The following is a 25,276-nucleotide window of genomic DNA, read 5'->3' as shown; positions in this document are numbered from 1 at the left end:
TTTTTTTTAATTAATTTTAAAAAATTTTCAAAGATAAATGAATCTGCATCAGTTGCATCTTAATTATTCAAAAATTATCAGTATATACATACAGTCTATAGGTAATATTTTCATTTTAAAACAAGCTACAACCAAAACATTTTCACTACACAAAGCTTATTCCCGGGAAAAACAATATGAAACATAATTGAAATTAGAAATGCAACAAAGAAAACTGGTGGGAAAACCCATAGAGGAAGAAAACTCGACAGTCCCGCACTTTTCCTAACCACAGACAATACTGGGCCATCGATCCGCCATCACGGAAAATTGTGGAAATGGAGCCAACTTCACGGGGGCGGAAGTATGGTGTAGTGGGGGAGGCGGAAGCGCACTCAGCTGCTCAGCTGTGGTGCAAGCATAGATAGTTCTATGTACTAACCGTTATTGTTTAAGCAAACTATAGATATATTTCATAAAATTCTTGCACTTTTATCTTAAGAATAATTTATGACATGCTCAAATTTGAATATTACTATGGATATCTCGGAAATGTTGCATAAGATACATTGCAGCTTAAGCTATAGCAAAACTACGTAACTATACTCTATTTCAAATAGGTGGATAGTAATAAAGTGTAAATTTCGGAGTTTGGTGTCCTCCAGGAGTAGGGACGGATCTAGAAAATATTTTTGGGGGGGATCCAGATTAAAAATTTCAAAATTATTCCCTTAGAAAAGACAATTATATATTGCATACCCCAAGTTTCAGTTCACGTGGAATAAAATCAAATTGGCAGTCTACATACTCTATAGTAACCCAAAGAAAACTACAATATGTCGCATATTTACTTTTATTCGACGTAAAATGTCGATTTTACGTCGAATACTTGCTTTTGCTTGAGGTCTTTAACCTCTCAAATCTGATGCAAAGAAACCTAGATCTTTGAGTAACCAATGCAGGTGTATTAACTAAATAAATGTACAAGCACTTGCTTGTCAGTACAAAATACAAAAGGTTGTGATTTTTTTCCGGGTCTGCATATGTAAGATTTGATTATTACAGGAGAGCTGGTCGGATGGAGCTGGTAGAACTTGTCTATGATGTTATAAAATGTATTAATTTATTATATGATAAGTTTCATAACAATAGTCGCTTACCTCAATTTCCAATTTTCTCCTTTAATAAACTTCAAAAACTTTAAGCCTAAAGACTATCTTCTTAAACTGCTCAAAAAGGTAATGTAGATGTCGAAAAGAATTCGTCCATTTTGCTTAAAGAGACCCCAAAATAATTTTAAACAGGCGAAAAAGAAACCAAAGACTTAGTCTCAAAAGTTATAGTTTTTACTCGCAGATGGAACTAAAAAATTTAAAAACCTGAGGACTCTAGTTAAATAGCAGACTGCTAGTTTAAGTTATATCACGAAATAATGTTAGTACATACTGATTCCAACAGCTTAAGGAATATTTGCAAGCAGCTATCCTATAATAATAAAAAAGTCAGCACTCCTAAGGATATACCTGAGGCCTCTACTCAGCATCTCAATTCTACTTTTCAAATGTCTCCTTTTTTAAATTACACAAATCACATGATCATTTTCATTCTTTTATTAATACAGAAGAACAGGTTAAAGCTAGCATTAATAAACTCAAACCTAAGAAATCAACTGGTAGTAATAATATTCCCTCTTATTTAGTGACAATTTTTCATTTTTCTATCAAAAAGAACATATTTCCTGATCAATTAAAAAACTTGCATCTTTAAATCAGATAATAAAAACTCACTAAAAACTATAGACCAATAAATGTACTTAACTTAGTTGCTAAAAGATTTGAAAATATACTTTAATGGCATTCACAACAATATAGCTAAAGAACAACGTGGGTTTTTACGTGATCTTTCAATAATCACCGATCTATGCACTCTAAAAAAGGCCATTGATGATAAACAGCATCTTGATGTTATTTTGATAAACTATACAAAAGCTTTTGATAAGGTGGATCATGGGATTCCTATCGATAAATTAGGCGAGTTTGGTTTTTCTCTAAATGCTTGTAAGTTAATGGAATCAGTATGTCAAGGTTAGGAGTAGTATCTCAAAAATATTTGTCTCAATATTTGGTCTTCTAAAGGATAGTAATCTGGGGCCTCTATTATTTGTCATCTTTCCAAATAATTCCCTAGCTGCAATTAATATTTTAAAAGTCTCCTTTCTTCCAATGATTTCAAAATTTTTAGATATATTTCAAGTCTGAAGACTATCATCTTTTACAATTAGATTTAAATACTGTTGCTTAATGGTATAAGAAGAATAAAATAGTCCTAAATATAAATAGGTGTCTAACAATTACTTTTACACGTAAAATAAATGGCTTTATATTTGATTATTGGATCAATAATGAAATGCTTGTTAGAATGAATTTAGAGATCCTGAGGTCCAATTGTAGTCAAAATTAAAGTATAATCAGCATTATGAAATTATCGTAATAAAGGTTACAAACTTTGGGTATTTTAATAAGAAACATCAAATATATAAAAAACATAAAATCTATTATTTGTCTTTATAATGCGTTGGTTTGGTACGCATCTGTTGTTTTGTTGTTTGAGGACCTTAGCACAGGTTTACAGTAATATGGTAGAAAGGATACAAAGGGGATTTGCATTTTAGAAAAGACAATAAATATCCCTTTATTACCCCACTTACACTCAATAAAAACATTGAACAGTTTTAAGTGATTACCTTGCACCCGTTTTGCTTACTTAATAAAGTTTAAGTACTCTCTGCGTATTTGAAATAGACTATAGATATAAAACAAAATAACGTTTGGATATCTTGATTTAAGCTTGGACCTCAGAATTCATATGGTCAGGTGCTACATCTTCAGTGTGTTACTCTACGGTTGTGAAGTCGAGTCATTTGAGATGTATGTATATCGCCGCAGTAAGAATCGGAGAGGTATTACAAGAACAAAAAAATAACTCTTCTCCCAGTTATGAAACAAAGAAAAACATAGACCATATCATTAAAAAGCAAAAAATACGAATTTCTGAGGCTAATAATTGAAGGAAAAATTCAGGAAAGAAGATTTGTTGAAAACATCGGAAATCCTGGTTGATGATTCGGGTATACTTCGATTGAGATTTTTAGAGCTGTTATATCCAGAATAATGTTTGGATATATGAATGCGAATATGGATTGCCAACCTTCGTGAGGAAAAAGAAGAAGATGCTTGGTAACAAAAGGCTAAAGATATAATAGGAAAATATAATTTACTAAATTAATTTTTGTATTTTTAACAATTAATTTACAATGTACTTGAATTACAAAATTTTACTCCAGGAAAAAAATATTCATAATAATATTTTATTTTCTGTCACTATTTATATTTTTCTTCTAACCAAACAAAATAATTACGATACCTATTACGGAATTTCCATTATAAAATATTTATCAATTCCAATTAAAGACGGTTAAATCACTTGACTTTCGGGGTCATGTTAATCGTAGGGGTCAAGTATTTTAAATTTAATTTTATTACAATAGAATTAACTTATTAGAAGAATGCTGTATTAATAACGGTTTTTATACCTACGCGTATTGACACAGATTGTCGAATGTAATCAGGTCAGTGGCAATTAAAAGAGATTATTTATTTCTATTTTTATCGTATTAAGTAATTTTTTATGTAAATTTGTTTATGCAGGGTTTTTATTTGTGGTTTATATTCAGTAAAATAAGAAGAATGTTTCTTTGAGCCTAGGTTCAAAAAGACTTCGGTTTCACGATACAGGATTATGTTTAAAGCAAAAAGTTTTTTATTAAGAACTGTAAAATGCTTCTTTTTACGGTTTTAGTGGACAAATTAGATGTTATAAGGAATTTTTAAGAATGTATTCAGCAAGCAATTAATTTTTTTTGGACCAGAAAGGAAATCGTCGGTTTTGTGGACTTTATTTTTTCTAATTCCGAAACACTGACATAAAATTAAAATTATTTATTTTTTGACTTTTAATAGCTTGTTTCCTTGTTGAGGAAAAAAATTGTTAATAAAGAGCGAAAACTCGACAAAAAAATGGGAAAAATGCATGGCAGTAGAATGCTTTAAAATGCATAGGTACTTCTTATTATTAAAGAAAGTATTAAAGCGGTAATTGCGGTTTTATTTTTTCCAAGGAGTTTTTCTCAAACATATGTGCAGTTATGTATTATGTGAAGTATTTATATGAGTAAAATGTGCTACCATGCAAATTTGTTGTGACATTAATATTATTTATTCTCAATATATATTTTTAAAATGCCTTCCTATTTGACCTAATTTAAATATTCGGTGTACATGTGCATTTAAAAATAAAATTATTGCTCTATTTTTCAAAACTATTTCAAATTCTAATAAGAGAACTGTCGTTTAAACTCCAAAACAACCTACACAAAAATTATAATAATTTTTAAGTTTATTACGGTAACTTGCAAAAATGTATAAGATATTTTTTTAACGTATGCAAAAGCTTTTATACATAACAAAACTGGCTAAGGTAACAATACATCAGGAAATTAACCTAGTTTTTAGTTATTTGCCGGTGCAGGTCGCTATTTCCTACCAATTTTACACGAAAAGGTCAGCCAAACGCTCGTTTTATCGTTGAAATGATGTAGTGTCATGATAAAAACCTTTTTTGATCCATTATGACACATTTAAAATGGGTTTATCAGGGAGTGTTAAAGATAATATTACAAACATTTCTATATAAACAGTAGGTTTTTAAATTCATATTATAGTTCTATTTTATAAAAAGGGAGATTTGTGAAGTAAAATTCAAAAAAAATTAACACATTAGATGAGAAAAACCGTTTAATATTAAAATATTAAAACTAAAAATATTAACAAATATTTTTTCTAGAGAAAAATCTAAAAAAAGCTAATAAAAGAGGTAAAATTTATCTCAAACTAATGTATTTTACAAAGCTATAAAAATAAGCAGATTGTATGAATCAAATAAAATTATTTTACATAAATTGGTCATATTTTGAAACAAGCTTATTAAAAAAATACCAAAATTAGGTGTCGATATTACAATGTATAATTTAATCATTCTCACATAGTAATAGCAACTAAAATTATGCATCCTTGTAATTAACACCGTAAGTAATAATTAAAACGATCCGACCAAAAACGCTTATGAGCAATTTCCAAAGAAAATATGATTCTAGTTTTTGTTTTTTTCATTCCTAAACTATCTTTTAATATCAACTAAACAGGGATTAATCACAAAAGACTAATTAGATTAAGTTTATGAAGTAGATAGAATAATAATAGATTTTATTTTAAATTATAGAGCCAAAATATGAGAATTATTTTATAATAAAGTCGACAGGAAAAAGTTTGTAAAACTGTAATATCAATAATAATAAGTAATCATTAAAAGTTTGAAATGCAAATAAGAACAAAATACGTGGCAGTTGACCTTTACCGGATTGAAATTTCGATATAAGGCTTCCTGCTAACTAGAATCTCGTCTAATTACTCCGAAATTAAGCTTAAGAGTTATTCTTTAGATTAGATGAAAAAGTACAGAATATATTTCGAAAATAACTCAACATAAATAAAAAGTGCCAGTGCAAAAAAACGAGTCTTTTTTTATTTAAACGTTAAAAAAGACAAATGTTTAACGTTTGTTTTGTATCACTCTTATAAAAAAATTGATTGCACTTGTCTTTTCATAAGAGTCATCTAAATATTTTTTTTTAGTTCTTGATGAATTTCTGTAAAGAACACAAAAAAAATATAAACAAAAGTTATTTATACCTGGCTTCAATCTAAACATATGTAATTTTTATATGACTATCGTAAAATATATGCATTCCGATATACATTCTAGAAAGCTTCATTTTAAAATCAGTTTAAGAATATGCAATTTCGCACTTATTTCGGAATTTTGTTTTGGAATGAGTACCCGTGGAGCCATCTAAGAGTCTTGCTTTAAAATAAGAGTGAAAGTATCTAAACAAGGATAAATTGGAAAAATTTGAAACATAACTAAATTAGTAGTCATAAAAAAGTTTATCACACAAGTTTGTAAAATGTGTGGTATTCAAAATTCTATACTCGTAGAGCGCTTCATTTAATAATTTTTTGAACATTACCTGACCTCAAAATTTACTTCATAGTTCTTTATGATATTAATAACGAAAAAAAACTATTGTTCTTTTTTATTCAAAAGTTTACTGAAACATACACTCTCACTTTTTTAATTCTATAATACTAAAACAAAAACGATCCACAAAATAGACTGTTTGTGGTCAAAATATGCTAAAGAGACATTTCACAAATCTGAGATAATTATGATTGAAGGAATCTTCAAAAATTAATAAAGAAACTTTTTTTATCTTTTTTCGATATGTACCACACAACCAAAATACACTTTGTAAATTTGCAAATCTTCTTAGCATAAATTATAATGATTTACACGATTATTTAATATGTACTATCTGAAATAGTATTCAGTTCCAGGCTCAGAAAACTTACACTATAAATTAACTTAGATCATATTGAAGACGTCCATCCAAAATCCAGCAATCCAAAATTCCCTAAGAACTCTCATTCATGAGAAGTTTTTTAATTAAATATTTACTGAACCTATTGCTTTCAGAACTTATTACTAGAACTGAGTTTTTAATTTATGAAAAATTCGAATATTTGAATTAAAATGTAAAAAAATTTTAAGAAATCTTTCTTAATATCTACCTAAGTGTTACTGACCTAGCATCTATGAAAAAACAATATAGTGACCTACTATTCCGTCTTACAACCCACTATTAATATTAAAGCCCAATCTAAATGCTCTTTCATCCTCGCCGGAATAAAACTAGTACAAGATTCTTTTCTCATCTGTTTACTCATGCATATTAAATATCCGGATAAAAAGAGATAAAATGAAGTAAAGAAAACTGACGACTTGAAATTAAAACTTTTTCAAAAGAGATCTATTTTATTCATATTGGTTTTTTGTACTAAGCTTTTATTAAAACAGTTTGTTTTTTATTGGGTACGTAAGTTATCTATTTTTGAAATTTCAAATTCATCCAGACATAAAATAGAGTTTCGGTCGGGTCCAAATTGCTGAGAAATTGAAATTGCACCCTCCAGAAATTCGTTTTCCGAATTTTAATGTAACCGGGAATCTCTTTTTAATCTAATAAAAAGTACCCTAAAAGGGTCATTTCGTTTGAGCCTTTTTAGTATTTATAGTCTGATCACCGAATTTTATATTCATAAGGATATTCGTGCGAAAATGGCACATTCAATAAAAATATTTATTATATTTAAGCGAAAAACTTTAAAAATAAAAATTACTTATTTATATAAAAGCATTTATTAAAATTTACTTTTTTCAAAAAAAAAAAGTTTGGATATCTCCAAGGTCAAAGCTTGTATACTACAAGTTTATAATGCGACACTCCTATATTATGTAATTAATCGTCTTATGTAATACCCGAGGTCGATGCGCTAACATAATAAAATTAAAAAGGCTACTTAAGAATGTTGAGTACGACATGCCGCCTAAAAAATGGCGGATGCGAATACCAGACGGTCTTAAATGACATTAGCCTCTCAACTGCTTTAATTTTAAACATCGGCGAGCAACGTGTATGTCGTTAAAGATTAATTTCTAATATTACTTAAGGATAAAATAGGATAAAATTTGATTCTCTTTACTAATATGTTATAACTATTTAAATACAAGCAATGAGTGACTTTTATTTATTTTTTTATTTATATACATAGTGTTCATAACATAAGATATTTTAAACGCGACTTTTAAAGGAAATTATATATTTTATTTAATCAGAAATTTCGTTGTTTATTAAAGAGGTATGTGGTAACAGGATACGTTTCTTTTCTCTTTTTTTTTATTGCATATACAGGGTATCTCTAACACTTAATTTATGACTAATTCCTTTTTTACAATCTATAGACCCTATGTAAATCAACTTGTCTTTTTTATATTCTCTTAAGACCTATTTTTTATATAAAAGACTTTTTTATAAAAATAAATTTCTCTGATTAAATTTCTTTACAAATCTCCTTAAAATATTTGATTATTTTTTTAGTTAAGAGCTATAAGTTTGGTAGAAATAGTTGATGTTCTCAATTTAAAAAACAAATGTTGCCATTCACATTTACATAGTTATACCTGTAATACGTATTTCTAACTTAAAATTGGGCTAAAATGTTATCCTATTTAAGGATTTTCAAATTGTCTTTATTGTTATTCGTGTGAGTTAATGACCAAAATTTCATGTTTTGTAAATCAGGTCAGGTCAGGTACTAAATGAAACTATTTATTTCTTACGAACGTTTTGAATTATATTTAACTCATCTTTAGGACTCCAAATTGTAGTCTCCTCGCGTTAAAATAGAGAAAGAAAAATGTATGTAATATGTGTTAGTTTATTTATGGCAGCTTATATACAGTGTATCATATATTTATATAATATATCATATTCATCAATTTATAAATATATCATATATTTTGTTTTATTAAATTTTAATTGCTTCACCTCGTAAAGGCAAAGGTGCTATAGTGAGTTCTGAATGGCACATACAAAATGACTCACGATGCCACGAAAATATCAATAATTTTGATATATATAATATTTAATAAATGATTTGTACAAAAAATGTATGTCATTTTAATCCAAAAACAAACAGAATTCTTCGGTAGACTAATATGATGTTATAAAAATATTACTTAATCCAATATAAATTTTACGAGTACATCAACTTTCTATTTAAAGGCATAAGAATATTAGCCTCCACCTTAGTTTTGCTTGAGAGGCTCTTGTAGCCATGATGAAACGTTTTGTCCCAATAATACATCTCTCAATAAAGTTGTACAAAAGCAAAGATCACTAAATTACAAAAATGTATATCCAGTAAATTCTGTTCCACTTGACCTGAATTTTAAAAGAATAAAAATTTTACGTTTTTAAAAAAATTAAAATATACCCAAAATAATATTTTATAACCCTAAATAATGCGTTGAGGATTGACTAAATAAATCAAAAATATCCTGGTCGTCAAGAATCTAATATTTAATGTTTCTAGTTTAGGCTACTGGAAATATAAAAACTTAATAATATTAATACCAAATAAACCCAAAGAGACCAATAGAGACCTAAGTTAAATAGTGTAGCGTTTTTTCTCGTTAGGTGTAATTTAAAACAATCGAAAATAGTCGACTATAAATTATTTACACACTTCACTACGAAAACACGACTACTAAAGATATTTAATTTTACTGTATTTATTTACTATTTAAATCTCGCGCCAATATTTCGAACTTTACCGAACTGACTATTCTTGGCGATGCGGTTCCTTATATACTCGGCTGAACGTTGTTTCGGACAATTCTCGCCAACGTTCTAAACGTCCTACAGTGTGCCACTCGTCATTCCAAAATGACGGAGATTCATCTAGTTTCACGGTGTTGATAGTAATAAATTGAACTACAAGTCACAGGTCTCAAATATATAAAAAGAGTTTCACAGAAAATCGATCCTCCAAAATTACTCGGTGCTATGGATGGAAAGCACCTAGTAATTTAAGCTCCTTTACATACTAGATTAAATTATCTTTTTTTATTTTTAAAAAACTTAGTTGAGTAACCTTCTGTGTCATTATGCCCGAATACACCTCAGCCTTAAGCCTACTTGGAGTTTAATTTATTACTATTTAAACAAAGAATATAATTTACTTTTACTTTTCTTCCTTCATTTGTTCTACCAATACTAGGTTTAACTGCGAAAACATTTACTGTTTGAGAAACATAACAATGGAGAATATTTGTGAAATTTTAGTCTTATCTTTGACTGATTTGCGTTCATTTATGAAGAAAATATAAAGATTCAAACCTACTGTATCACAGTAAGAATCAATAAATAGGCGATTCCACCTAGCAAATATTACTTCATTAAACTAAGACCTGCATTATTAGAATCAATAAAGGTATTTCTTATCGCGTTGTATAAGTGAATCAGCTTTGAATCAAAATATTCATAGCTTAAAAAATAGCTTTTTTCGCTCATAAAAACCCATCATAGTCACACACAATATGTTATAACAATATGTTATATGTTATAACTTAATATTGCTTACCTTTCAGTTCTATTGTAAATGACATGGTTGGAATCGTTTTTCATAACCGGAGACGACATGATGAACTCGCTGTCACAAAATGGCGGATCATCCGGTAGGTCGACCTCTTGAGGTTTCGATTGTTGGAAAAAGGTCACTCGTACTTTCTCTCGTTCGTCTCTGAAATAAGAGAAGAATTAATCATTATTTCAAATTAATTTCAAAAAAGGGAAATGGTAAATAATCGTTAACATCTGTTGCAAGTTATAAGACTTTATTTACACAAAGTGTTCTTTTTTAATTGATGTTAAGAAATTTTATATTTTTAATATGGTATGTATTATATACATGTTAAAAAGTTTGAAAAGTCCCACGCGGCAAAGTAAATATTTTTCTACTTACATCATTTTCAACAAACAAAACCGGCACTTGTTTCTCGTGGATTTTCTGCTCGTTTATTTAATAATTTGCTGTAAATCCGCGAGTGTAGACATACATTATGTATAAAACATTTTTAAACAATAAAATTCGAAGGTTGCATGTACAATATGAATCGTTTGCAATCGGATCATATCGGTATATTATAAAAAAAAATCATTGTCATAAGAATTGACCACTTTTTTGACAAAATGAAATAAATTGTCGAACTTTTGTAGGAACTATATTTCTATGAATTAATAGATGTATATGTTATGTGATATGAATTAGGCCAAAAACGCTGACACCGAGTTCATTTTAAACATTCTTAATTGTACGGACCTGGAGAAACCATTATAAAATAATAATCACAGATATAGACTTTCATCGGTGAGTTACCTTAATAGAAATCAAAGAATTAATATGCAAAATGGAACAGTGCCTATTAATGATTAACATTTAAAGTGATATCAGATTTAAAGCTTCTAAAGCTCCGTTCTATTACGTTGTCTGAAAGGAACTGAATTAGTCATCATTGTTGATTAAATTATTTAAAAAGTTTATATCTTTAATATTTTTTATTATTTGATAGGCTGGATATTTGTTAAAGATTTGTCATTTGCTTAAAAGAGTATTTTATACGTTAGTGAAATAACATCATGATCAGAAAGACAATTTAGCTTCTAAATATATAAAATATAACATCGAAAAAAGCTTATACTCAGACTGACTAATTATTATTTAATGATTATTAGAAAAAAAGCAGCCACCACTATAATTTATTTACATTGTTCAAGTAAAAACTTCTAAATGTGTGTCTACTCTACTGTAATTTTAAGAACGCACAAAAAAATTATATGTGGGTTTTATTAAAATTCGATAAAAAAAACTGGGTTCGATAATGTAATGATTTCTTTTGTGAATATTTGTCGATATTTATTACGATGCTATTAATGCAACAAAGACGTAGGGTCTCTATGGTATTCAATATTAAAGGCAAGTATTTTAATTAAAAAGAAATATTCAACCAGGCTTATCACAGAGAGGAGGTTTCCATGTAAAGTTGCAGAGGTTGGGGATGTAGAGGTAATTGGAAACAATTAAGCTACATATTTTTGTTTCCTCTTTTGTAATATAGAAATTGCTTTCAGCGATTATTTATTTTATTATAGAATTCTTAGATGTAGCAATTTTTAAATTATCACCCTCATTATGCAGCCCCTTTCTTCTCCAAACGTCTCCAGTTCTCTCTGTTCTTGGCTGTTGCAATCCATGTTGTCGCTATCTTTTTCAGATAATCCGCTAATTCAATAGAAAGTCTGCCTAGACTACGTTTATCACCTCTTGATCTTCATTCCAACTTTTTTTCAACTTCTTTCCAATTCCAGCTTTTTGACCTATCGCCTGTCCTCCATTCTAGCAATCTGCTCTACCCATTCTAATACAGTCTTGTAATGCTCTTAATATTATCGCTAGTTCTACTGTATCGAAAGCCTTTTAAAGGTCGAACAAATATCAACGCTATGTGGCAGTTTTAGGATCTTTTCTATCAAGGTTTTTAAGCTTTACAGCTGATCGTTTCTACTATACTTTGAGCGGAAATCAGCTTTCTTTAGTCCTGATAGAAATCCAGATTTCTCTCCAATCTACTTATTATAATTATTGTGTACAGATGGTTAAGAAAACTAACTGGTCTATATATTTTCAGGTCCTTTATACCTTTCCTCTCGTGCAAAAGTATAGTAATTGCATTGTTCCACCTTGTTGAGATATTCTAATTTCACAGGCATAAATCAGTACCGTCGTATATCCGTACTGGTCCTCCTATTTTTATTACTTCTAAGAGGACACCGTCATCTCCTGGAGCTCTATTATTCTTTATCTTTTTCAAAGCAATGTTAATTACATCCAAATAGATCTCCAGACGATCGTCGGAGCTCCGATTTTGAACCCTTCTCTACATATATGCCTCTGAACTTTTAGCATATAAATTAACGTGATATTACCATCTTTGTTCTTAAGTTTGACAATTTCTTTTTTCTCACTTGTTAGTTCTTGAAAATTGTTAGTTATTTGTTGAAAATCGAACTCTGAAAATTAAAATTTCTAAAACTGGATAATGTAAATGGTAGATTTATGTGACAGACTCTCATTTCTTTGGATTTTGGATTTTTATGTTTTTTATTTTTTATTTGTATAAAAGCCATAATTCAAATTAATTTACATAAAATGCATTTAGTTGTACTAAGTTATAACATTAAAAATATAAAATAATTTAAAATTATCACCTAAAAAATAGGGCAATAATTCTTATTTTATTTTCAAATGCCAGTTTATAAGATTGGGAATTGGGAAACATAAATTGCGGATAATGCTCTTAATTGTTTTTTTTTAATACTGTCAAAAACGTCTAAACCACCCAACAGAAGCATTACCTGCAATTTGCGTTTCTGACTACGCAAGCGTATGAATCGAGCTTAAGGAATCTCGTATGGTAGGTTGCCTAATAAATTATGTGGAGTTATGTTGGTTTAGAGCCTTTTCGACATGGCGGCAAAATTTGAACTGTGAAGCAAAATTTCAAAGTGAATGTCTTGGCACCTATTTAAATTCATCCAACAATTTCGCTAAAACAAATACAAGGTGAAATTGGAGTGAACCATGAGACAGCTCATGAAAGACGGTTAAGTTATTATAATTGGTTTCTTGATCATTTTATTAAAAAATGATAATTTCTATTTTGATAGTCTTCTTTCTGACTAATCAAGATTTACAAACCTGACATTATTTAATCGAAACACGACATTGGTCAAAAGAAAATCTTAGAATTATGAGAAAAAGTGGTTGTTAAGGACGGTTTGGATTAGTGTTGTTGAGTGTACTTGAAAGAATAATAATTAGCCCTATTATATTTGAGGCTGGATTGAATGAAAAATAAAATTAAGAATTTTCTTGATGGACTTCTCTTAAATTTGGATTCCATAATATTCCACCGCCACATAACACCAGGATAGTCTCGAATTATTTAAGGGAACAATTTGGAGAAAATTGGTTTGGTACAAATGGTCCAATCAGATGTTCAGCCAGATCAACCGATCTTACAACTCTAAATTTTTTTATTTAGGCACACGTTAATGAAAAAGTCTTTTAAACGACTCCAACTGATAAAGACGACTCATAGAAACGTGTAAGAGCTGCATTAGGTCAAATTTTAGAACAATTTATTAAATTGTTATATATTAAGTATTTCAAATTTGAAATATATTAAAACATTTTATTAAATAGTTTTAAAGTGTTTTAGTTTCTATTCTAGTTTTTAAAATATCTAAAGAAATAAAAGTCGCTAATTGCAAAAAAAAGCATTCAAGTAAAGACAGTTAGTGTTTATTAACAAAAACAAAAAGTAGTAAATAGATGCATGTCAAAAATGTTTATATGCACACTTCTAAAAAAATTGCTAACGCGGTGTCCATAGCAATCTAGATGATTTACATTAAATCACTTTTAACTGTCACTTGTCAAATAAATGTCAACTTGTAAAATGTCACTGAAAAGAAAAATTTGTTCCAGTTAAACCAGAAGTTAAAGAAAATATTTTTTAAAGTAAATGAAGCAGAATCATGGCTTATATACATATCAAGAATTGAAAAAAAAAATTTAAAACCCAAATGAAATGAGAGCCTGTTACATGGTTGCTGTTTTTTTATTTTTTTTTTTTTTTAAGAAATTTAATTAACGGTGGATCGTTTTGAAATGAAAGCACTGTATAACGTAAAAATCACAATTAAAAAAGAGGAATATTGAAATATACTTATACAGGATGCAAGTTAAGGCAAGAGTTGTAAATTTTTAAGATTTCCATTTCAAATAATATTTCATACAGTAAGTTTGAAATTGTTTAGGTATTTATATATTGTAAGCCAAAACATAAAAATTTTTTCTAAATAACGCCATAAATATTTTAAGATAAAGAATACATTTGTGTAGAGTATTAAATAGTGGGATATTTAAAAATCATGAGGATATTAAAGATAATGTGTCTAACTATTATACAGTAATAATTACGCACTAGATTCACAAGATTCTTTTTAAATTATTCCATTGAATTGATATTTATCATAATTAAGAAAATTATTATCATAGTTAATACCCTTAAAGTGATCAAATCCCTTTATACATCGTTAATCACCGCTTACACAACAATTATTCAATACCAAGAAGTGACACCCGAGTACATTTTAAATTTAGAAAGTACTAACACCGACAATTGCTGTTGTTAAAATACGCGAAACCGGTCGGATGCTTTTTGTTGTAACTCACAATAACAACTAAGTAAAATACACTGAAAATGGTCATAAAAATGTTAGAAACAAATTTCTCGTGGTCGTCGGATTGTTCTGCCGGTTAAAAAAAAGTTTGTCACGGCGCAAAAACGTCTTAATTCACGCGGAAAATGTAGGTAGTCATTATGCGAAAGATGTATATAGTTACGCGGTCGTAATAAGTAGTCTCTATCTTGATTTAGTTGTGGTGAAACTGGACGATAATTTTGCAATTTAATGGTTATTAGAGGCTATAAATAACAGGTCGTTTTATAGTCTTTAAAAGGGTAGGAACATTAAACACAAGAAAGGAGAATATCTCTATTACGTGGGTACTTGGAAATCTATTCATTTGACAAGTAGCGGTAGTAGCGCATAGTTTGTTTAATCATGGGGTTAAAAAATCGTATTTTTTAAGGCATATTCTGTTTTTTCTTAATTTTTCTAGATTTTATATTCAAGAATTTTTTCGTTAATAATTTAACCGCACAATACCCCCCCTAATAACACAGAAACATGCTGGGAACATGTCAGAAACATTGAATGTGTGACAATAGAAATAACACGCTTTTACCCAATAACATCAAAAATAAAATTTGTTTTACCGGTGTCAAAAAAAATGTATTTACCGTAATCAAAGATACAAACGGAATATACCCTCACTACTTACCTATATCATATAATAACAAAAAGTATTTGGTAAAATAAAAGACTTGTAATCGCCTACATATTTACATATGCATACTGATATATTAAGATTATAATATATAAAAATCTATTTAAATTTAAAATCGTCTCCGTCAAATTAAGCGGGAAAAGGAAACACTGGATATGTCATTATTTTATTTACTTTCTTCTCTCTTCTCTTCAGTATCACTAAACTAAAACATCATGGAATGATTCGACTAAGTCGCTAAGCTTATATTGGTCTTTGTTTATCGCATAAGAATAGAACGAGAGCGACATAGTTATGAGCACTAAAGCTTCATTCTGAGTAGGGCGAATTTCGCGGTTTTTTGACAGGCGATTTTTATTTTGCACATAAAAGCGAAATTCGTCTACGCAAAAAAGTTAAAACGATTTAAATTATTTTGCAAATTTCTTCTGTCAGTTGTCGTTAATTGTTAGTTTTTTCCTCGTTATGTTATGATTTGTTTATTTTATCCTTTAAATAGAAAACAATAAACGGTTGTTTTTTATTCAAATATTTTAACTGTTATGCTTAACTATTTATTTGTAAGAAAGACTAGCTCCCTGTGCCAACAGTTTCAGGTATAGCAGACTGAGGATGAGACTCCAGGAGGTCGCAGGTTTACGGTTTTTACGAAATATATGAATTTAAAAAATTACCTGATAATATCTCCGTAAAAAATAATTAAAGTAAAGATGAGCATTCATTCCTAACTTATCTTTTTATAAGTGCAAACGGCTAACAGTAACTGTTGTAACACAACACAAAACATCAACAAATAATAAATCTAGATTATGATATTTCCCATGATAAACATCAACATCGCAGAAAAGTTGAAATTTCCCGCCGCGAATATTTTTAAATCTGGATTTCACTCTGTCAAAAATACGCAAAATTCGGCCTAGTCAGAATGAAGCTTAAGGCTGTATATTAAGGTCTGCATGATTATTCATTCGCTGTTAATTATTTAGAAATAACTAACAACGAACAACAAAAGAAATTGTATATTTTAAAGTTTTTTACGCATGTACAAATAATAATATGTTTTGCGTATTATTATGCATTTTTGTTTAATAATAATACATATACTATTATAATAGTACGGTTGGCAACACTGCGCCACACTAACAAAAACCTAAAAGCGGCCATTAGTCCGGTGAAAACGTCAAAAAATACCACCTGCGACCCGTTCATATAGCGTCACTGCAGCCTAGTGCTGCCAATGTAACATTTCTATGGCGGCTAATATAATTATATAATTTCGATAATTTTCGGATAGTTTGGCAAAAGATCTGCAGAGAAGTTACTGAAATAATGTGATGAAGTGGTAATATATTACATGTTTACATAATTTTTTGGTGACACTTAGTCAGAAACTGGATATTTAAAATTATCTACTTGTTGCATATTATATACGTAAAATAGATATGTAATTATTGTTGAGGCTCGCGAATTTTCCCTGTATTTTTTCAAATGTACCTTAAAAACCTTTAATGTTAAACATGTTGATTTTTTATTTTATGACAGCTAAAATTTTTACACGCGTACAAAAATGAATTAGTAAAATATTTCTAGAACATCGTATGAGAATCATACCATGTTTTATAAAAGTCATCGCTAGAATGTACGATAAACCCAAAACATTGTGTCATATATGGAATTTAAATGGTATGTTTCTGGCATGTCCTGTATTATCTGGGCCTTTACTATCATCAAAATTTATTTATTCTTATTTGGTTTCTGTTCACAATTTTAAGGACATCAACGATCCTTAGATGGTTCTTAGTGATAATAAAAGCAATCAATTTTAATATACCCTTAAATATACACACACAAATTATACAGTTAGTCGAAAATCTAATAGAATAGTCGACACTATAAACAATTACTTTTTTTATGGAAAGTATTACAATAATTTTAGTTTTAATAGAGAATCAATTGGCAATACCACTCTTCTCACTTTCCTATTAGCAGAAGTTAACTCTCACCCCTTAATTCGAGTGTAGTGGCGCAATATTTGAAAGGGGACAAAATTAGTTTTGTATTGATACCCTGCTTGTTAGCACTAACAGTAAAAGCATAACGCGCTTTACAATTCTCAGATCTGCAGTTTTAGCACTATCAAATATACATAGCCATGTATATATTTTTTATGCAATAAAATTAGTTAGAATACTATAATATAATTTTATAAAATAAAGGTATATGGACGCATAAGAACTTTTGTTTCTCAAAATAAATATAAATGAATTATAATTTTAAATAATTCTTGTGTATATCCTTTTTGAATATTCTATTGGAATTTTATTGGAAATAAGTAATTGTAGTATTTTTATTTTATTCTTTGATTGCTCAAGTTAAATTAAAAAAAAATTTTCGCTTCCAAAAAAAATATAAGTTGCATTTAACAAAAAAGGCTTGTTTTATTTTATTGTTACTTGCAATCACTTTATATTATATGATATTTTTAGACATATTCAAATTATATTTATGCATTATTAGTTATACTTTTCATAGTGAAACTAAAGAACACATTAAATAGACAGCCTAATATCCTGATACAAATTAATTCTACTTTCTACAAGACTAAGAAGTTTATAAATGTGTAATTATATGGAATGAGTAAAAACTTAAGTAAATTTCCTGAAAAAAATACTTAAGTGTCCAAAAAAGAAGACGATTAAATTTTTGCTTTTGCAAGGAAGTTGTGGCATTTATTTCTCTTATAGATTATCGAAAAAAGAAGAAAAACTGACATTAGCTAGACGATGAAAACAAAAAATATTGTAGGTATTTTTTGATAAATAAATAAAAAACAATTACTAAAAAAAAATAAAAGGTAGGTTTGCCTAAAAAGTTTTTGAAAAAATCGCTCTTTGAACGAAATAAGAAATAACCGTTTAAATTTTTACTTACAGGCAGGATAATAATATATTTTTCTTCAATAAAGTCCTTAAAATTTAACAATTTTTTTTCTTTATGCAATTGTTTTTTTATTACGATTTTTAAATTCTCCTACCTAAAATACATTGATTAGTTATCTTGAATTTCTTGAAAGAAATAGGAATACCGCATACAACCTAAATCTTGATTTAAATGATTTGGAAAAAAATTTTAATTAGAATTATTAGTTATTTAGTCGAAATGTAATTTTTACAAATTTCAAAATTTAATTTTTTCAAAAAAAGACATTCGAAGTCAATATTATTTTTAAGTTTTGATTTATTTTTCTCTATCTAGAAGCTTGATATTGAAAAAAATTATAAAGCAACTGACCTGTAATGAAAATCTTTATTCTCTTTAATCAAATCCTATTCTAAATAAAATTTAAAAACGGCAAAATTTTATAGCCGCAACACATAATCTTTAATTTTTATTTTTCTTGGTCAGTTTTAAATTTTACTATTATTTATTAAAAATATTTCAAAAATCAGTCTAACGAATAAAACCATCGCGAAACTGAATAGAAGAAACACCAATGCGAATATTATTATTAGAAAATCTAAATAGAAATCCATTTCAGTGTTATTTTTAGAGTTGGCAAGCCGTCGTATGCTTTATCCGAACGTTGGTTGCCTGTTGATACCAAAACAAAAACTTTGAAGAAGATCGCTAAAAATACGCCGGTTTGTAGGTGGGACCTGTTTGAAAGTAAATCGCTTGCCAAATGAGTATTGATAAATGAATCTTGTTTGTAGGTCGATTTTACATAATTTTGCAGTAATTCATTCAATACCACTATAAAAATAGAACAAAGGAGCCAAAACTTTTTTTACATCTCAAGATAGTGCAGTTTAGAATACAGTTTGGTCTTATTTAATCAATTTATCCCTTAATTTTCATGGACACCTTTAAATTCAAATTTTTTAAATAATTACAAAAATATTTATAAATTGCACATAAACATTTAAATATATTTTAATATACATTCAATTCCTTAATGTACTTCCTTGTTTTTATACAATGAAATGTAAAATTTTTAAATTAAAAAAAGTTTATTCTTTTGAAAAGCAAAAAAGATGCTTTTGAGAACAAGTGACGTCAAAGGGATAGTGATCTAATCAAAAGTGACTGGACAACCGATACTCAGATTAAATAGATACATCTTAAACATTTCTTTAAAACGACCTTAAATAATTTCAGTGTGTTCATCATTCATTTCTTCATCAGAGAAGATGGCTTCAAAAATCAAATTACCGTAAACAAAATTTAAAAAAAAAAGGATTATGTAAGCCAAATAAACATAAATCTGTAGAAATACATACATTTTTATTATTCAAGAAGTTTCAAGTTCGAAATCGAGGAAAAGCGTACTTTATTCGTTTATGTAAAACACCTTTTATAAAACCTGTTTTTTGGGTATTGTGTTTGAATTAAATCAAAACTACATTTTTCAGGCAGTAGAGTGGTAACGGCTTGAGAATTTATTTCGATTTAAAACAGAAAATTATATTCTTATACAATAAGATACTTTAATTATAATACACTAATCGATGCTGTAACATTTAAATTAAAGTAAAAATATTTCTTTTTGCTTTTTTAACACTCTGCATCAAAATTTGTTGTTTTTTTTGCATCCACAATTAATTTCTTTGAGTAAACAAAATGTTTGTAGATCGAATTTTTTTTAAAAAACCTAAATTTCCAAATCTTTAATAAGATCAGATCTCTCAACGAATTGGTACCTTTATTATTAGCGGCTTATAGTCTATTTAAAATAAGTAGAGAGTAATAAAATCTGATTATGCAAAAGTGGTTTAGGGTCATCCTCCAGTAATGTAAGCCACTCCTATAGTTGGCTTTTCGGAAATAATTCTTTTCATGAGGTGCAGGTTTCAGATTACTTAGAAGAGGCACAGGGAAGTTTACATAACCTGTCAAATTAATATATTAAATTATATGCTAATCTGTGTTACCTTTAAAATCGCACCTACCTATATATGCCGCTTAAAGAAATACTGTTGATCTTTTGACCATAATAAAACCCTTTTTATTCTAATTATCTCTTGGATCAGTCATAAAAACACCCAAAATTATCATGCATTGCAAAATTTTAAGTAGGTATGAACAATGGCAAAAAATTTAAATATAGGGATATATTTATACCTGTATTTAGTCCAATTGAATATTTACCTGCATTCCAAAATATTAAGTAGGTCCGAATTAACACTTGTGATTTTAGGTCTCTAAGTATATGCATCCTTTTTTATTGCATTTGAATCTTACCTTTTTCTCTCGTTTTATTCATTGACTAGGTACTAGGTTTACCTTCGCCCATGGATGACCAAAACATTTCGGAAATTTATATTTTATTACTCTCCACCTATTTAAAATAGAGTGTAGTATTGAAATTATTTAATTTTTAAAATTAGGTGTACCTATAATTTTTGGCTTTATATTTTAGTAATAATACACTCCTGGATTAAGTCATCCCAAAACCAGTTAATACAGTTCGCTGTCCTAGTGGACATAAAACTATTTACGTCATTTGCATACAGTTAAATATATAATGTTTTAAACAGACTAATAGATCATTGATGTATGCATGTTACGAGATGTTCACGCCGTGGAACTTCTGAGGCGACATGCATAATTTAAAATACATAATTAATCTTTAGAGTTTAAGTTCAATCAAGCAGATATGGTCTACTCACTCCAACATTCAATCATAAAACCCGAAGCCTTTAAAATAACAACAAATATCTGTGATATATCCTGTCAAATGCCTTGGGGAAATCTTTAAACATACACGAAATCCATAGCATAATCTGCCTCCAATATAATCATGATAGCTACGTTAAACTGCTATTGTTTGAAAGTGAGTGATTTACATAAAATTCTTGTTGATCTTCATTAATAATATTTTATTTTATTCAAAAATTCTTTAAAACTGTTCACTGACTTAAATAGCTCTGAATTTACATATAGACCCACAGTTACCGTATCTTTAACCATTGCTTTTTTATACATTTATAGTAAACAAAATCCATAAAGAGTTACTTAATGCAAAAACGTTGTTTTTGAGAAATACTGGCCTTATACTATATGGTCCTGGTTCTTTTTTGCAAATCTTTGTATACTTTTTAAATATATCAATAATTTTGAAAAATAACAATTAGAAAAATGCAATAAACAAAATTAAATGCCTGCTATGTGGCGAGCATTTTTTTATGAGAGAAGGTCATTTTGTAAGTGAATACCCTACTTTCAGATATCATTATTATTAATAAATAAAATATTTATATCATATGTCTTATAAAATTGTTAAGTTGACACTACATATTACGCGAAACTAGATTTAACTTTTTTTATAGTTTAATATTTTTAAAGTTTTTGTATTATTTCTTGAATTGTTTTGATTTAACTCGTTTAGTTCATCTCTAATTTGAAAAAATCATTAATGAAGAAACTAATACAAAATAAAATAAAATACAGTGTAATATAACATTTATTCAACCAAACAAACCCAAGTTAACTAAGAATTTAATAAGATATCAAAAATAGGCATAGTAATAGTAAGTCATCGTCATACAAAAAAGTCATCATACTTTTTTGTATCTAAGACTTTGTTTTTATTTTTTTAATTTATATTTTTATTTTAAATTTTATAATGTAACAGTGATATTCATAAGTAGTTTTTATTAATTATTAATTATTATCTGATAATTTAACATTTAATTTTACATAGAAATAAATCTAAATATTGATATAATTATTAAACTATCAATTTTTATTATTACATAAGAAAATGTAAATAAAAATACAAACTGAAGGTTTTCTAGAATATTTAATTTTATATTCTGAAATTCTATCTATAATTATTTATAGTAAATCCTTTAAATCTATTCTGTCAAAATTTTTTATAGAATACTCTTTTTTAACTTTTAAGAGAAACCAAATATTTTATTAGGTATGATTTTAATAAAAATGCTGATATGAATCCAAATTATGATATTACACTAGACCATATTTCATGTTTTTATATGAGTAAATCAGTAAATTAGTATAATATTTTATACAAGGGAATATATTCATTTCAAATATTATTATTGAGAAATAATTTATTTATTTAATAATAACAATATTGATACCGAATTCACGATAAATTTTAATATTTTCAATACATGGCAAGTCTACTAAATATACCACTTAACATAACAACAAAATGTTATTATCTTTTTCGCATAACATGTTGCCTTATCTGTTTAACCATGACATAATCAAACAGGAGGAGGCTTAAACAGTCTTAATTAACGTGGGTAGAATATAAGAACTACTAACATGAATTAAACATGTAAATTAAATTTAGAGCTAATGTGTGTTATTGTGAGTCACCTTAATATAATATGAAAGAATTAAATAAGTTGTAAAATTTGTATATTTATTCATATAAAAATAAAAACTCTAAATGATACCATATTAGCAGTCTATAAAAATGTATCACCTCAAAACTATTGATTCAATAGAAAGGATCTTTATCCAAAACTCACCCTTTTGGCGCCCAACAGTCAGCTAACCCTGTTCCACTAAAAGATATCACTAAAAGTCACCTCGGACAATATTTACCTCACCAATAAACCGAACAAAACACCTCTAACAAAAGAAAAGCCCTTCAAATGAACCCTGTTTTGAGCATATTTGGTTATACTCAACACCTTAGAATTTTACACACCAAAAAAAGTCAAATCATATACACTACTACGTTGAAATTCTGCCGGCCTTCAGCTCTTTAGATCATGGCAACCATGTTGCTGTATATAGAGAAGCCACGCCTCTAGACGCGATTGTAATTTTAGTTTCCAAGGTAACCGCTTGTGGCGTCCAACGTGGAAAAAGTAGAGCTCTGCATTAGTGCAGGCTTCGATATTTTGGCGCCAAATTACGGTTCGCAGTAGTTTATCATAGATGGAGCTGCGAGGTGGTAAGACGGTCCAAAATTGATTGGAGAACAAATTTAAAAATATAGTATTGATAAGGATAATGAGGTTCAGAATGGGCGGCAGTTATCGCTATGTTCTTTTATCGTTTATATGCTGAATAGTCGGAATTAAGTAATTTCGACTAATCAGAACGTAATAAATTAAAAGCGAATGAAGGACTTATTAGGTATTGAGTTTGTTCCAAAATTATGTACTAGGGGTAATATATTAGATTTGGAAAAAAAGTATAATTTACTAAGAGAATATGGGAGTAATAGAAAAATGTTAGCTTAGGAGATAAAATCCCAATAATTGGCTAATTTCTTACTTGTCAAACAAAACAAGACACTTTCTGTAGAAATTTGTCCAAATACCCACAATACGGTAGCTCTAAAGAACTTGAGGACACCAAATTAAGGATAGTATGTTTTTAAATTCGTCCTACTGATCACTCTTTATATGGTAGTTTTCTATTCTTTAAATATTCATATTCTTTAAATTCTTGTACCAAACATATCGAGTTAAATTAATTTGGTATCCTATTTTTGCTATAAATTTATAAATACTTACTAGTCCAAGCAAATAAACGCAGATACAAAGACAATTTAAAGTAAGAAAGTCAAAAAAATATGATCTGATAAAGAGATGACTAATAAAAGGAAAAATCACCTGTCTACAAAATCAATGGTCTGATTAGAATTGCAGAATGTTAAGGATTCTAATGAATAAATGATCTTTATCTGTAAATGACAAGAATTTTCACAATATTAAAGTGGAAATTTATAATAAAAGTATTTTGATATTATATAATATTAATCTTCATTTTTAAATAATAAGATGCTTAATTCTCTTGGACTTACGTTGTACCATGTCGTAATTTTTTGTACTGATATTTTTACCTAAGATAATATGTATTTATTACCATCAATTTGCAAAATGTTTATCCCACAATCGTCTTTAAAGAAATTTATTCAGATTGTTGTTTACATTTAACCCTAATCTTATAAGTATCCGATTAGAAAAATAGATCCAAGATCGGTTATCATAACTAGAGATACATAAAAATGATTTTCTACTTCTTCATCTTTTATTTCTCTGATATTTCTTACACAAGGTTTTATTTTCATCTTACTTCTAAATATTAATTGCACCATTTTATATTATATTTTTTACGATTATTATTATAACAGCCTATCAAGTCTTTATTATATGAAAAAATATTGCATCCGTTTGCTTTCTCTTAATTCTTCTATATTAAATTTCTCTATTTCTTCCTGAATTAATTTACAATTGTATTTTTCATACGAAATTGATATAATGCTTTTTGCTTGTGTTACCCTTCATGACTATATTGCATAATACTTAGTTTTAAGGTGAATTCTCAGATCTATAAATCTTAATCTATATTGCATTAACATTACGATCTCAATAACTTCACTGTCATATTTTGCCATTTAATTTTTTTATGGTAAGCATTTGTTGTTATCGACGCCATGTATTCTTTTTACCTCTTCTACTATTTTTTGTTTTCTCAGCTTTATAAAGTTTAAAATTTATTTTCATGTTTAGATAAAAATATTTAAGAAACCTTTAATAGATGGAAAAATAAATATATTTTTTTAATTTGATCTTTAAATTGAGTTAATTAATCTTACAAATATAGAAATTTCTTAATGACATTTTATGAGAAGAGGCAAGACTTAAAACTAACATCTGTTTTATTCACGGCCAATTTGACGCCTTTAATTAAATATAACATAATTTTTTAGTTTTTTAAAATATGGAGGATTGTCAATATTGTATTTATTT

General features: G+C 28.0%; 1 protein-coding gene across 1 annotated transcript in view; it reads right to left on the bottom strand.

Annotated features, from left to right (window-relative positions):
* Window positions 1–25,276, bottom strand: part of LOC126739150 (uncharacterized) — a 121,811-nt gene that overhangs the window by 28,307 nt on the left and 68,228 nt on the right. The window contains exon 4 of the mRNA XM_050444691.1: window positions 10,140–10,298. Within this exon, the coding sequence (XP_050300648.1) occupies window positions 10,140–10,298 (159 nt within the window). The remainder of the gene's footprint in view (window positions 1–10,139; window positions 10,299–25,276) is intronic.

This window comes from Anthonomus grandis, chromosome 8 (genome assembly GCF_022605725.1).
Source record: "Anthonomus grandis grandis chromosome 8, icAntGran1.3, whole genome shotgun sequence".
Lineage (NCBI taxonomy): Eukaryota > Metazoa > Arthropoda > Insecta > Coleoptera > Curculionidae > Anthonomus > Anthonomus grandis.
This window is presented reverse-complemented; position numbering and strand designations above follow the sequence as displayed.